This window comes from Chelonoidis abingdonii, chromosome 6 (genome assembly GCF_003597395.2).
Source record: "Chelonoidis abingdonii isolate Lonesome George chromosome 6, CheloAbing_2.0, whole genome shotgun sequence".
Taxonomy (NCBI): Eukaryota; Metazoa; Chordata; order Testudines; family Testudinidae; genus Chelonoidis; species Chelonoidis abingdonii.
In genome coordinates, this window is record NC_133774.1 from 86,723,039 (window position 1) to 86,738,073 (window position 15,035).

General features: G+C 38.1%; 1 protein-coding gene across 3 annotated transcripts in view; it reads left to right on the forward strand.

Annotated features, from left to right (window-relative positions):
- The window catches only part of SEMA4D (semaphorin 4D), a 58,262-nt gene that overhangs the window by 11,017 nt on the left and 32,210 nt on the right, over nucleotides 1-15,035 (forward strand). For all 3 annotated transcript variants that reach the window (XM_075067200.1, XM_075067202.1, XM_075067201.1), the window contains exons 3-10: nucleotides 1,915-1,977; nucleotides 3,679-3,777; nucleotides 5,455-5,548; nucleotides 6,610-6,723; nucleotides 7,856-8,007; nucleotides 9,896-10,071; nucleotides 10,167-10,323; nucleotides 12,060-12,282. In XM_075067200.1, coding sequence (XP_074923301.1) covers nucleotides 1,915-1,977; nucleotides 3,679-3,777; nucleotides 5,455-5,548; nucleotides 6,610-6,723; nucleotides 7,856-8,007; nucleotides 9,896-10,071; nucleotides 10,167-10,323; nucleotides 12,060-12,282 — 1,078 coding nt within the window. The remainder of the gene's footprint in view (nucleotides 1-1,914; nucleotides 1,978-3,678; nucleotides 3,778-5,454; nucleotides 5,549-6,609; nucleotides 6,724-7,855; nucleotides 8,008-9,895; nucleotides 10,072-10,166; nucleotides 10,324-12,059; nucleotides 12,283-15,035) is intronic.

The window sequence follows — 15,035 nt, forward strand, 5'->3', positions numbered from 1 at the left end:
ACAACATTTCTTTAATCCATTCTTATTTTTACAATATAATTAATTCTACTTTCACACCTCCTAAATTCTGAAATTTTGAGCTCTAATTTTGAATATTAAAAAGAAAAACAAGTCATCTTCAACAACAATGAATGAGGCGTACAATGTACCTATTACAGTACCTTGGCTACTGTCAAGTAAAATAAATTTGAAGGTGGAGTTAGAGGCTTCTGAGTCTTGCTGCCACCTTGATAAATTGTTCAGTTATGAAGCTATGACTTGGTGTGTACAGTGCAGAGCTCCTTGTGTGATTGCATTCCTAATGTGGAACAGAATCAGGGGAAAAATAAATGTTTTGCTGCCCTTCCATGTGTTTAAAACTTTGTGAAGGTTTAGTTTAGGTTGGCCATCTTGATTTTAGATAGTCAGATGATGAGACCCTCATCCCTGCTATGGTCCCTTTATGATGCATTAAGGGCCGAGGTGGCTTACAGGGATACGAAGAGTCTCATATCTAGTGCAGATACTGTGGGAGACTGTGGGCTGCCTTCCAGTGTAGGGGGCATGCTGGAGGCAGAAAGTGCTTGTCAGGAGCAGGACTACAATAAACGGCGCTGCAGAGATTCCAGGCAGCACTTTAGGCTATAGGACAGGCTGCCATAGCTTTAACCGACCCCTAGTATTGTCTGAATTACCCTGAAGTGGGACTGCTCCACACCCCATAACAGCCAAGGATTGGGATGGCTTAAAGCCAACAGTCTGCTCCGAGGATGTAAGTTTTGCATTGTATGTCTAAGGTTACATCTACACTGCACACCTCATGTAGTAGTGTTTATGGTATGTGTTGCTGAAAGACACAGTGAAAAGCACACTACGTCCATGCTGCAGTGTGTGAACATGGGGGAAGCAGTGGGGAAAGACTCTGCAACTGAGAGCTAACAGAGCCTTTCCCCACTGACTTCCTGCTGCTGGAGCCTTTCTGTGCTGCAGAGAGGCAGTGAGACACTGTACTGCTAAAACTATAAACTATACTGGGCAAGGCACTGCTTGAACAAGTAGAGAGCCATGGAGGGTATATACCTGAGTACATACCTGTGGGGTTCAGGCACATCTTCTACTCGCCTGAGCAATGCCTCACTATCTACATTGCTGTTCATATCTATGCTAGAGTTGTGTGTAGTATATGTACTTTAGGGCCTGCCAAAAAGAGTGTGACGTACCTGGAGAGAGAAAAAGAGCACAGTTTCTCACCTAGAATGGTCTTGAGAAAATTCCTTCTGATTCTTAAGTTAATTCACAAACTTGTGTAAGGAAATACTCATAACTCGTTACGATATTGATCTTCAGCTGCACGTAAAACTGATCCCTCTTTAACAGTTGTTCGTTTAATTTAAACTATCTGAAACACATTAAGAAGCAGAACTACTGCAGAACCACATTGATATTCAGTGAAAAACACAAGGAGCTACATATACTAGACACAGTCCAGTATCCATGGGGACACATAGAGCCACTGAAGCCCTTTTATCTGCATAATGGTCCAGAAATTGACATTTTCCCAAAAATAATTGTATTCTTCCCTCAGCTTTTTTAATGTAGAGGTCTCTAAAACGATCTTAATCTTATTTCCCTAATAAAGACAACACAGGGAACTTCATTAATAATTTGAGAAGAAATGTCATGGTATATCTCTTTTGATAGAACTCTGAGAGGTGAGACCTACATTACTGCACATGCATTCAGAAATGCCACCTCCCCAGAGGATAAAGACAAACACTTCGGGGTCCCTGACAGCTACTTGCAGAATGGCTTATTTGCAGCAGACAGTCTTTTAAACATCATCTGCTCTCTGTATTATGCATTGCACTTAATAATAGCTTTCAGGTGAATGTGAAGTGCACTGATCTTGTTTTTGTTTCGCTTGTTTTTCCCCAGTTGTATTGGAAGGTCACTGAAGACAAAAAAACTAAATGTGCGGACAAGGGCAAATCCAAACAGGTGAATTTGTTTATCATTTAACTTTCAGCAAAGCATTATGAATGTAGTTTTCTGGGGAAAACATTTTCAGCAGCGTTTTGAATGTAATTATTTAGAAGGGATGATTAATTTTTTTTTCAAACAAATACTTAATTGCAGTGGGTTTTGTAAACTGCAGCAGTTAATTTTGCACTTCAACTACTTAGTCTGGTATGTTTTTTTTCAACCTTTTCAGGCTGGCAGTTCCTTATTACCTGCTCAAATTTGTTACTTTTACTTATAGTAACTGTATCAATGATAACACCGATAAGTCTATACTCTGTGTGCGTGTTGTGATAGGTGATGGAGAACACTTGCCCTTGAATAGAAAGGGTGTGCAGGGGGCTGGAGAATGTGATAGTGTATTGCGAGAGAGTCACCTGCGCTCACGTGAAAGGAGTGGAGCTGCTACTGCTACCTCGTCTACTACATTTGACCTCACAGATTTTGAAGGTTTTGGCTGCCCCAGAGTTATTCTGGAAATTTTATTTTATTTGCTTTAGAACTGTAATAAAATTCTCAATACCTTGTGATCTCCCTGATTGCGTTTTGTGACTACTCTGAGAGTCATGATAGTCCGTTAGAGAAACACTGCTCTAATTCACATAGGTTACTTTGTTTTCTGAGTATTTTGCTACCTATATGTAATTCACTTAATGGTATTTCGTATGATTTTTGTTGTCTCACCCTTTATTCTTTTCGCTGGATTTCTGTTGTTATCTCTGGGGCTTTCTGTCTATATTCATTGTTATGTGTGCATTCTTATTTATTCTACCCCCAGTATGTTTTGAACAATGGTGGTATCTTTCTGTATTCCAACAAGAGCTTGCCAAATGAGGCTCACAATACAGATACGGGTTATTGATCCAGTCAGTAAACACAGATGGGTGTTCATAGTTAACAAGCATTCTCATGGGTTGTCAGCATTTTGAAGCTGTACTTTTCCTTTGACATTTGAAGCTATGTCCAAACTGCCAGTTTCATTCCAAAGCTAAAGGAATTAATTACTGTAATTGGATGTTTCTTTATTTTTGAGTAAAGCAAGGCCTGCCAGCACCAGCATCCCAGAAGGCTGCAGGAGGCTATAAAAGCCACTGAGCTTACAGCGTGCCATCCAAGGTTGTGGGAAGCCCCATGGACATGGCAAATTCCCGTACTAGGAGCTGCTAATGTCACAATGATTGCTGCCCACATCAGAGTTATAGTATATACAAAACTCCAGGAAATGGTAATCTGAAGCTAAATGACATTTATGTGTGGCAGATTGAAGACTTTACTTCCAAATTATGACAGGCCATTTTAGCTGAACTAGACTTGAGCCAAAATTTTAAGATCCAAGTGAATCCAAATTTTAGCTATTGTTTATGAACATATTCATTCTGAAGCAAAATTGGTCACTTAGGAGATGATGGGCATATTAGAAACAATTGTAAACCTATAATAGAATACTGGATGCTGCAGGAACAGAGCTCTTAGGGAGTCAGCTAGAGAGGATTCTGGTCTCAATAATGATCATATCACCTAGTCCTGTATTTTTTTAAACATATGAAATGCTTCTTGTGATAGAACGTGATGAGTAGCAATGGAAGAGTTGACAAATAGCTTGTTGTCAGCCGTGTTCGTATTATAATGTCGAAGTTGTGGCTGACCAGAATGGGTTTGTTTTTTTCTTCTATACTACAGACAGAGTGCCTTAACTATGTGCGTGTCTTACAACCGCTGAATGATGATGTCCTCTATGTGTGTGGAACAAATGCATTTCAACCAATCTGTGATCATCTGGTAAGTGTGACTATGCATTCTCTTTTACTTGTAACTTTAAAACCAGTTAAAACTGCTCATTTAAATAATGAGTTGAACTGGAGAAGAGAACATAAGAATGGCCATACTCGGTCAGACCAAAGGTCCATCCAGCCCAGTATCCTGTCTGTCAACAGTGGCCAATGCCAGGTGTCCCAGAGGGAGTGAACCTAAGAGGTAATGATCAAGTGATCTCTCTCCTGCCATCCATCTCCACCCTCTGACAAACAGAGGCTAGGGACACCATTTCTTACCCATCCTGGCTAATAGCCATTAATGGACTTAACCTCCATGAACTGATCTAGTTCTCTTTTAAACCCTGTTATAGTCCTAGCCATCTCAACCTCCTCAGGCAAGGAGTTCCACAGGTTGTCTGTGCGCTGTGTGAAGAACTACTTCCTTTTATTTGTTTTAAACCTGCTGCCGATTAATTTCATTTAGTGGCCCCTAATTCTTATATTATGGGAACAAGTAAATAACTTTTTTCCTTATTCACTTTCTTCACACCACTCATAATTTTATATACCTCTAAGTAAAAGTATACTCAATGAGTTAATCAGTTTCCTAAGGCAATTGGAATTTCAGTGCCAGTCATAGTTTTCCAGCGGGTGTGATACTGTCTCATGATAACCACAGAGTCTGGAGGTTAACGTCACTCGTTCTGTACAAAGCCTTTAACAAAATTTAGATTCAGCTTGGTTATTAACAGAAACATATTTACTTTAAGGCTTTGCTTTCATTACATTCTATTGATATAAATTTGCAATAGATGAAATACATAGTTTTAAATGGTATTGACACTCTATGTGGATGACACCCATTTCTGTCTCTCCCTGAGCTTCATATCACTGAATGCTTCAGAGTGAAGTCCTCCTTTTAGGTTAAAATAAAATATCCTCTCTGTTCCATGCCTCTAACTCCACTGTTGCTCCCCTTAACTTGAATCTTCCATTGTTCCCAGTGCTAGAAATCTGGGAATTATGTTTGACCATGGCTTGTCTTTGAGTCTGTATATCAGCACTTCTAGAACATTGCCAGAATTCATACATCCTTTGACTCTGCCTCTTTTGCTGTCCTTATTCATTCAGTCCCCCATTTCGTTGCTCCTTTCCCATTGTAATGGTCTTCCTAAACCCCTACTCTGTCAATATCTGGGAGTCCATAAAGTTGCAGCCAGTCTATTCCCACACTTCCAAAAATAGAGTCATATCACACCCGTCGTCTGACAACTTCACTGTCTTCCTGTTGATCTCTGGTTTTCAAAATTCTGCATAGTCATTTCTCAGACTAATTCTCCAACCTTGTAATCACCCTCTCCACTTCTCCGTTCTTCATCTAGTAACTGTCTTCTCTCCCTGCACATTTTCAGTTGGGCCTCCTCATCTGTCTGGAACTCTTCTCCCCTCCTGCTACTCTTTCCTCTGCCTCCCTTTGTGCTCCCAAGCTATTGGGTCATTTCCTCTCTCTATCACTTAAAGATTTGTTTGTTTGTTTTAAATATGGTCTCTTAAAGTGTCTTTTGATTTTTAATATTAATGATACAGAAAACTTTTTTTTATATTTTTATACCGCTATCTTTGACTGCATACATGTATTGTTTGAACTAGAAAGTAAAGAATGTAACTCTTTTGGTTTAACTTAAAAATTAATTCTGTATAGAACTTAATGTCATTTGAACTCCGAGGTAAAAATGAAGATGGTAAAGGTAGATGTCCATTTGACCCTGCCCAAAGCTACACATCAGTTATGGTTGGTAAGTTCAAAGTTTACTGACATCATCAATACAAAATCATTGATTCTTTCTCCTCCATCATGCTCTAATCTTTTCATTAGGACATAATACCAGGGTTTGTTATATTGGTTTTTTTGCATATGCAACGTATTTAGACATGCATCAAAATATTTGTATTCTGTAATTAGTTATTTTTTTTAACATAAAACTTGCAGCAATTGATAGTTTTTAGACCTTTTTTTCATTTTTGGTTTTTGGGAATGATGTTTAGGATTTTCAGTTCAAGCAGATGATACCTATTGATATAGTCATTCATTGACCATCACTATAGTATCTGATGAAACTGTCAGTGAAAGAAAATTGCATTGCAGAAGAATCTGTGTATAACTATAAGTAATTTAAAAGCATGTGTGTCAGTAAATTAACAAGTAAATAGTAAGTGGGCTGAATACTTTCTTCTTCTCCAAACAGAATAGGATAATGGGAAATCAGTGATCATGAACATATCATCAGAGGGGAAACCAGTGAAGTTTGTGGTTGTATGTTTATATAGCAAGACCGTGAAAGAAAAGTTTAAATTATTATGAAACAGGAAACAGAAGGAACACACTTACTGGATTATGTTCCTTAAATTCTTCTTATTACTTCAGATTGATTCGCTTTGAGAGGAATACCCTATACTTTTTCTGAATAATTTCTACAAAATTATTAAATTCAAAAAATTCAGTGGCATATTTTAGGTTCATGTATATTTTTATGTATACAGTATAAATCAGCTGTAAGGAGATGTGTTCACAGTTACTACAGGAGCAATCCTGGTAACTTTCTGCCATCAAAGTTGTATTAGAACACTAACAAAAGAGATATAAAAATATCAGCTTTAAAGAAGACCAGAGGGAAAACATAAGCAGTAAAAATGTCAAATTTAATATAGAGGAAATTCTTGCCATGTTCCTTCAAGAGAGGTTTAAATTACCGTATATTCTCTTGAAAACTCGTCTTGAAATATTTCCTTACGTTTTTGTTACTTAATAAGTAGTATGGCTTGAAGTACTTATTGTGTTTTATTTTCTATATTAAAGATGGAGAACTTTATTCAGGAACTTCCTATAACTTCTTGGGAAGTGAGCCTATTATTTCTAGAAACTCTCATCAGAGCCCGTTGAGAACAGAATATGCAATACCTTGGCTTAATGGTAAGTACATGAAAGTAACTAAGCCAATTTCTTTTACTGAAGGGTTTTTCCTTTGAAAACTTTGAGTTTTTAAATCTACCACATTTCCCTGTTTACTATCACTAAAACCTCTTCCTAATACATAAAAAAAAGCCAAAATAGATATTTTTTTTCCCTTCTGAAAGTTCAGATCTCTGGGCATAGTTACCTTGAAGTCTATGGATATGTTCCAAGGAAAAAGGCAATTTTGTGATGGCTCTGAGGTGCTGTTTCTTGCTGTATTTTGTTTTTAGGAAAAAAAATAAAGGTGTTTTGTTTACTTTTTTAATTGTGTGTGTGTGTGTGAGAAAGAGAAACATTTAGTTTGAGACTTCAAGAGTCTCAGTGGCATTGACTCTGAAATCATCTGAAGGACATTCAGATTTTGACATGATCCAGAGGCAGTACAGTCTATCCTGTCTCCATTCACCTTTCACCTTGCTTAGTCATTACTAGCCAGACTATTAGGTGATAAGGAAAAACATGTCCTTACCCTCCTGTCAGCATGTTTTCAAGTTCAGTTTAAGGAGCTGTACTCCAAGCCAACTGAATTTGCAAGTGTGTTGGGTGGAATTTGCAAGTGTGTTCAACTCATAAAAGGATTTTCAGGAAATGGAAGCTGACCAATCCCTGCAGCTTTGCTTTGAGGTTCATATTTAGTTAACTCAAACCTCAAAGGAGCATGAACCTTAGTACACCACTTTCCCCTTCTTACCTTGCATTTCTTCCAGCTCGTCCCAAGGCTTGTTGGCACAGGAGGTGGAGGCTGGCCAGGGAGGGTGACTAGACAGATGATCAGATAAGCAAGCAGCCTCAGATCATGCCTGTCGAACTGCTGAGTGTGGGCATGTGAAATCTTTGGATTGCAAACCTATAACTCCATTCCAGTCAGTTTGAGTCTCAATGCAAATATTTCTCCAGCAACCCTATCTAAGTAGGAACGATATTGACGGGCTCATGGAGAAGCCACTTCCAGGCCTCCTAAATGGAGTGCAGTTGCCCGCAACATGGGGTTTGAGAGAAGGGGTAGCCGTAGAGAACTTTAGCAGAAAATGACTAAATAATGAAAAAGTAGCAGTTAATATAGAATACTTCTCTTCATTTGTATCCGCAGAACCCAGTTTTGTTTTTGCTGATGTGATAAGAGCAGATCGAAACAGCACTGAAGAAGACGATGACAAAGTGTACTTCTTTTTCACCGAGATGTCTGTGGAATATGAATTTGTTGGAAAGCTGATGATTCCAAGAATAAGTAGAGTGTGCAAGGTGGGACACAATCTAATAACTTGCTTTAACCAACATCAGCAAGATATGAAAGATAGTTCATACTGTGTTTTACACATATATTAAAAGTAGTCAGATCTATTCTTAGCAAATCAAATATTCATATAAGTCTTCTGTATCTAAATATAGTTATTCAGACAGCCTAGTTGGTGCCTGTGAGAACAAATATTTTTTTAAGCTCTCTACAACTGAAGTAAGATTTCAGCGTGTGCCCCTGCTGAAAAAGTAATGACAATGATTACCCTTTCCTTCCCTTTTATACAACACAGAAGCAATTTTTTTGTTCTTGCATTAAAGGCTACACTGACTTCAGTAGAAGCAGAAGTGAGTCCATAGTAGGGTTGTCTTGGACTTCTGTGAGTTATTTTTAAATGGTTACAGACAAGCCAAATAAGGCTTTTTTACATAGAGATGGTTAGTTTCTTCATTGTGGTGTGACAGGTGGTACTTCTATGGAGAGGTGTCACAGCCTGGAAGAAAACCACCACCAGCAACCTGATTCTGTCACATTTAGTATGTTTAAACCTGGATATGGCAGGCTGAGTTGATTCTCTGCTCATTAGAGTTGGTGTGAACGTTTTCTGATGGAACAGAAGATGCTGATTATACAAATACAAAATGTTTTGCTGAAATGTATTGATTTAATCAAACTTGCAATGAGAAATTATCTAAGCATTTTGTTTCTATAAGGTCAAAACATTTTATTGTTTTAAGTTTTGTTACATTGATTTAATTTGAACACCAATAACAAATGTTTCCCCTGAGCTTTCTGTATTCCAGCAGCTTGAGGAAAATTTACGTTGGTCTTGTTAGTATGATCCTTTGCCTGCTGACAGTTTGTCAATGCTTTAAAGTGAGAGAACCATAAAATTTGGAATAGCTTTTTAACTGTTAACTATTTGGAACCACTTGTAGGTTACACATCTATACAAAAGAGGGAAAAATACTTGATTGCTTTTTGGAATTAGCATATTGTATACAATATTCTGCATAGCAGCCTTAAATAAAGGGCAGGAAATTCTGTCAAGAATTTGGGACTGAGATGCCTGCTTTTAAAGATTAGTAGCACAGCTGAGGTTTGAGATCCAGAATATTGTGAAACTTTTTATAGGCACTGCACTATTAATTTCATTATATTTCTGGGCATACTTTCTCAGTAGTTGAATGATCTCTCTTATTTTTAAGGCCTGGAGCCTGCAAATCCTTACTCATGGTACTTATCCTAGTTTCAGGATTGGTCTCTAATACTCATTGACTCCTATGGAACTATTCACATGAGTAAAATTAAATACATGCCTGTGTGTTTGCAGGACTAGATCTTAAGTTACTAATATTTTGAGATGGTCACAGAATAGACTTAATATTCTTTCTTTTGTAAGTACAGTTATAATGCAGCTTTATTTACTTTTAAGTTGTTGTCCCATGTACAGTTTTTTTAAAGCTCTGTGTTCAGCTCAATTTACTACCTGTTACTGTAATACAGTTCTTTGAAGCTGTCATAAGTCTCATCTTTCCTCCAGAAAATCTATACTCATTAGCATATATCGAAGTAACTCCATTGACTTCCACAAAGTTGCTACAGATCTGCACAACTTAATTGGGAGTACAGTTTGGCCCTATAACACTATCTTTGTGTGCTGAGAGAAACCATTCTGCATTGTTTCTATTGTATCCAAAAAACTCTTCAGCATTGTTTAGTTTGTTTGTTGTTGTATCTTTTAATTGCTTTTCTGCTTTTATTCATGACTATTCAATTTAAATTTTAGATAGTACATACCAGAACCAGTAAGTGTTGTATGTGTTGAACCTTTATTTAAGAAAGAACATATACCTTACATTTTCATTCTCTTTCCCTCAACCCCTCTGAAAGAGGGACCAAGGAGGATTAAGGACTTTGCAGAAAAAATGGACCTCCTTTCTCAAGGCCAGATTGATCTGTACCACACCTGATAAGAATTTAATTTTCAACATTATCAATGATGTTTTTATTCTGAAGTCTCCAAGTTTGAAGGAACCAGTGATTTATGGAGTTTTTACCCCACAACTGTGAGTATCATTTAATCTTTTTCCAGAAATGTAATTTAATCTGTTCGTTACCACCACACAGTAAAATGGTAACATTTTCCACTGTTTAATTTTAGGAATAATATGGGTCTGTCAGCAGTGTGTGCATACAACTTGTCTACTGTGGAAGACGTTTTCTCCAAAGGAAAGTATATGCAGAGTGCCACAGTAGAACAATCTCATACAAAGTGGGTCCGATACAATGGAGAGATTCCTAAACCTCGACCTGGAGCTGTAAGTTCGGATAAACTCAGATGACAGCAGTTCTTTTTCTCTTGCACCTAACAAAGAACCTATAAACATTCAGGGAAAATATTGGAGAAGGACATTAGCTAATATATGTGTCCTGATACAGAAACCATTTCCTTAGAAAATGTTTTTTTTCTTTTAATCACTGCCATATTGCCAATTGGTTGATCTTGAAGTTTTGTATCTAGCAATGAAGTGGTTTCTATTTATAGCTCACCGATTTGGTTTATATCAGTTTTCATATTCATTTTTTCAGTTTTTGGTAATGAATTGTCTTATTAAATAGATGGCACAGCACATTATGGTGGTGTAAAAGGTATTATAGATCAATAGGAACACAAGTAGCACATAATCCTGCAATCCTTTCTTTCGAGTCATCTCACTAACTTCAGTGGGACTGCTCACTAGGAAGCACTACTTACAGTAATTAGTGTTTATAGGATTGAGTCCTTACGGGTTTTTTTCCACTTTCATATTAGTTAATTTTAGGGACATGATAAACTGACTGTAGCTTAGAAATGTGTGACCCGGGGGAGGTGTTTAAATATATACACCTCTACCTCGATATAACGCTGTCCTTGGGCACCAAAAAATCTTACCGTGTTATATTGAACTTGATTTGATCCGCTGGAGTGCGCAGCTCCCACCCCACCCCCCGGAGTGCTGCTTTACCACATTATATCTGAATCCATGTTATATTGGGTTGCGTTATATTGGGGTACAGGTGTATTTTGGTTGGGTCCAGAGCCTACTATATTTGTTCACTTATCCTTCTACAAATTGAGACTGGTATTTGTGCAAGCCAGGAAGCTGTAAAATATGAGTATGCACCTGAAAAAAGTGCTGAGAGCTATGTTCAGTCATAGGCGCCGACTCTGTGGGTGCTCCCAGGCTGGAGCACCCACAGAAATAAATTGGTGCATGCTCAGCACCCATCAGCAGCTCCCTGTGACCCCACCCTTCCCCCTTGCTCCACCTTGTCTCCGTCTCCTCCACTAGCATGCCGCCGCGTCCGGCTTCTTGCCCTCCCTTCCAGTGCTTGAGCTGTGAAACAGCTGATTCGTGGGGCAGGGAGGTTGGGGGAAGAAGGGGGAAAGTGGTGTGCTGGGGGAAGAGGCAGGGCTGGAGTGGGGATTTGGGGGTGGGATCCAATAGGAGCAGGGAGGGGGCGGAGTTAGGGAAGGGACTTTGGGGATGGGGTTGGAATGGGGGCAAGTGTGGCGATGAGGTGGAGTCAGGGCAGAGAAAGGGGCAGGGGCGCGGGCACCCACCAGCGGGGGAGAAAGCTGGTGCCTATGCGTTCAGTTATGTTTGAGTTTTATTATTTAAAGGTGCACTTCCACAGTTTTAGCCATCAGGCTTCTTTCAAAGATATCTTAAACATTCCTTTTGAAAGGGGTACACTAAATACATGAGCCATTTTACAGATGGCCCAATCATACTAAGTCAATAGGATCTTTTAAAAAACAGCAGCTATCCATTTGAAACAACAAGTATTATTATTTATTTTTATTATTTATTATTATTTTGTGCCTGGGAACTCAAGGTGAGGATTCGGGCCCAATTGTACTCGGCACTGCACAGAGAAATAACAAAGAACAGACCCTATGTTCCTACAGAGTTTTATAACTTTAAAAATAAGATTGGAAAAAAGCAGGTGTTGCTGCTGTCAACAGTGTACAATATGGTTAAAACAAATGATGCAATTTTTCTTTTGACAGTGTATAAACAAGGAGGCCAGAGCAGCGAACTACATGAGTTCTCTAAATTTACCGGACAAAACCCTACAGTTTGTTAAAGATCACCCTCTAATGGATGACTCGGTGACCCCGATAGGGGACAGACCCAGATTAATAAAACAAGATGTGAGGTATACACAGATTGTGGTAGACAGAGTCACAGCACTCAATGGCAGCATGTACGACGTTATCTTTGTTAGTACAGGTGAGTGTGAATTACTCTGGTTTAAGTCTCTATTTTAAATTAGTGTGGTAGGTGCAATACATTGTCAGCAAACAGAACGAACACTTGCCATACTTTCATATCAACTAGTGTCCACTCTTTTTCAAAAGTAAGGGCCATGATGAGTAAATGGCCAATCTTGGTCCATTTAAAAAATACATCCCACAAACAATTTAACTGTAGATGTGTTAATTGACCACCTTTTCCAAAGCTTCATTTCTTGCTGAAGAGTTCCCTGTATCAGCAGCAGGAGGGGAAAGGAAAACAACAGTACCCTTTGGCAGTGTTGTTTGCCTAAAGGTAATAGACATCGGCTGTTTCAGTTAGCAGCAGCAGCAGCCTACGGTGCACCTGTATGCCCCTGCCACCACAAGCAGTGTGAGAAGGAATTGAATTGAAAGAGGCTCAAGGAGTTCCTGGTGGCAGATGAAAAGGAGGGGAGCAGGTAGCAGCGTAGGAAGGAGATTAACCTCTGCAGAGATACAAATACATTAGGGGTAGGGGAAGTTCACACGTATTTCTCTGTTCCTCCTCATCCTCTACCCAGGCATCTCCAGTAATTGCTGTGTGAAACAACAGACAGTTTTGTCTTTAGGAATCAAGTGCTGTACTATCTGCGTATGTAAGATGCACATGTAGGGAAGAGGTGGGGAAGGGTGTATGCCTGTAAGAAGGATAGGATTGGCCAGGGACCAATAAATATTTAAATCTAACATCAAAATAACTAAAGAAAAGACCAGAATTTGCCATTCCTTCACCTTGACCACCTTTTAATTTAAAAAAAAGAGGGTGAGTTTAAAGAGTGAGAGATTCTCACTTCAAACAAAAAAAACCCCAGCCATGCTTTGACAGTCCAGTATATGTCACAAAAATGGGCATTCCTTGTTTTAAAAAAGATCATTGGCAAATCTATGAAACTGAAAGGATAGTTGCATAATTTACAGAAATCTGAACGTTTCCCAGAAAGCTACGGAGTGAATTCACCCTTTTGTATAGTTTTGTGTTTGACTTGTCTAAGACTCTTCTTCCTCCTCTTTACAGTTAATTTCCCTGAAGAACCCTTTTGTAATGCTGAAAACGGGTGACTTTAAAATGTCACACCACATAGATACAGCTGTACTAGTAGGTCTCTACAACTTAGAATCTGTTGTGCCTGATAATGACACCTGGGATATTTTCATGTTATACTTAATTTAAACCAACAAAAAGCTCTTCTGACCTTTGATGCAAAATTTTCACAATTACCAAATATTTTTATTTCTTACAGTTGTGTTTAAGTACATCTTAGTGCCTTTAATCAAGGTGTCCCCACATTTGAAATTCAGGATTATACAAAATTAGTTTTTCTTGGCATTATATGCATATTGACATGATAAAAATGTGTCTCCTTTAATGCTTAACTTCCTGTTTGATCTGTTTCTATGTCCATTTCAAAGGGGTCCTTCCCTTCTTCGTATCTGCCTGACCTAACCAAACTTTCATGAATAGTCTTCAGATAACTTGTCTTCTGTAGTACAAAATAAAATAGGCAGTTCCTTTTAATGAAGCAGATTCAGTTAGGAAATGAATATACCACACAAGGAGATTGTCCTAGTTCACATGTGCAATAAAGGATTAGTTATTTAAGGTTAAAAATCAGTAAAGAATGAAAATTTTAAAAATGCACAAACAGATACTACAAAGATTTAAAAACTGGGACAGGTGGATCATACTTGACAAGACAGAAGGCTTTCTGGGGCAAAATAGGATTTTAAAATGAGGAAAACCTTTGTGCTGTTAGCACAATAAATCATCACGTAGTTGCCAAATTGCCCTGAACACATTTTGGCATGGACTCAGTTCAGTTAGTGTTATCAAGTCTCTCCCTTTATTTCCCATGCAGATTTTCTGCACTTCCTTCTACAGTTGTGCTAGATGGACATTTTTCCTTTCTCACATTTACAGTAACATGGTCCTGAACAAACTAATTACCAAGTCCAGCAGTTGTGTTTGGCTCAGTTGCTCAAATTGTACTTTGTGCTAGGTACTAACAAGTTTTGCAGTATTTTGTTTCAGACTAAAAATATACTGACGTTCCAAGAATTAAGTGAGAAAACATAGTTACATTTTAAGGGCTGCATCAGAGTAAAAAAAAAAAATCAAATTTGTAGCCATAATATCGCTATTTAAATGTAATATGTTCTCAATTAAATGCTTCCAACAAAATTGTACCATAGATTTTGTAGACTGGATATGATGGTTAAGTGCTAAAGAGAAAATTTTCTTAGGCATGGTTCTTTTAATCTAGTCTAATGGTTGAATCATAGGAATATGCTAGAAGAAACAGAATCTAAAATTAAAGCATGTGACTTGGATATGAAAAGGTCTGGGTTCTGGGTCCAGCTCCTAATATTTTAGACATGGACTGGGTTACTAAGTGTGACTTTGAGCAAGCCATTTGGGCCTTAATCCTATGTCTGGTTGAAATTTTTCCATTTTAAACTTTTATTTTTTTTATGGACGATTGAGTTTTTGACTAAACAAAAATTTTTGTGAGAAGTGTCTGCTTGTCTAAAAACTTCTGATTTTTTTCATTAAAAAAACCCACAATTTTTCAGGTTTTGGTTTTTTGAGAAAAAGTCAACAATTTCCACAGTCGGGAAAAAAGGACATTTTCCAATGTTCTATTTCATCCTTCTACTGTTAAAATCAACCGAAGTTCTGCCAGTTATTTAAGTTGGAGTATACCCTGGCCA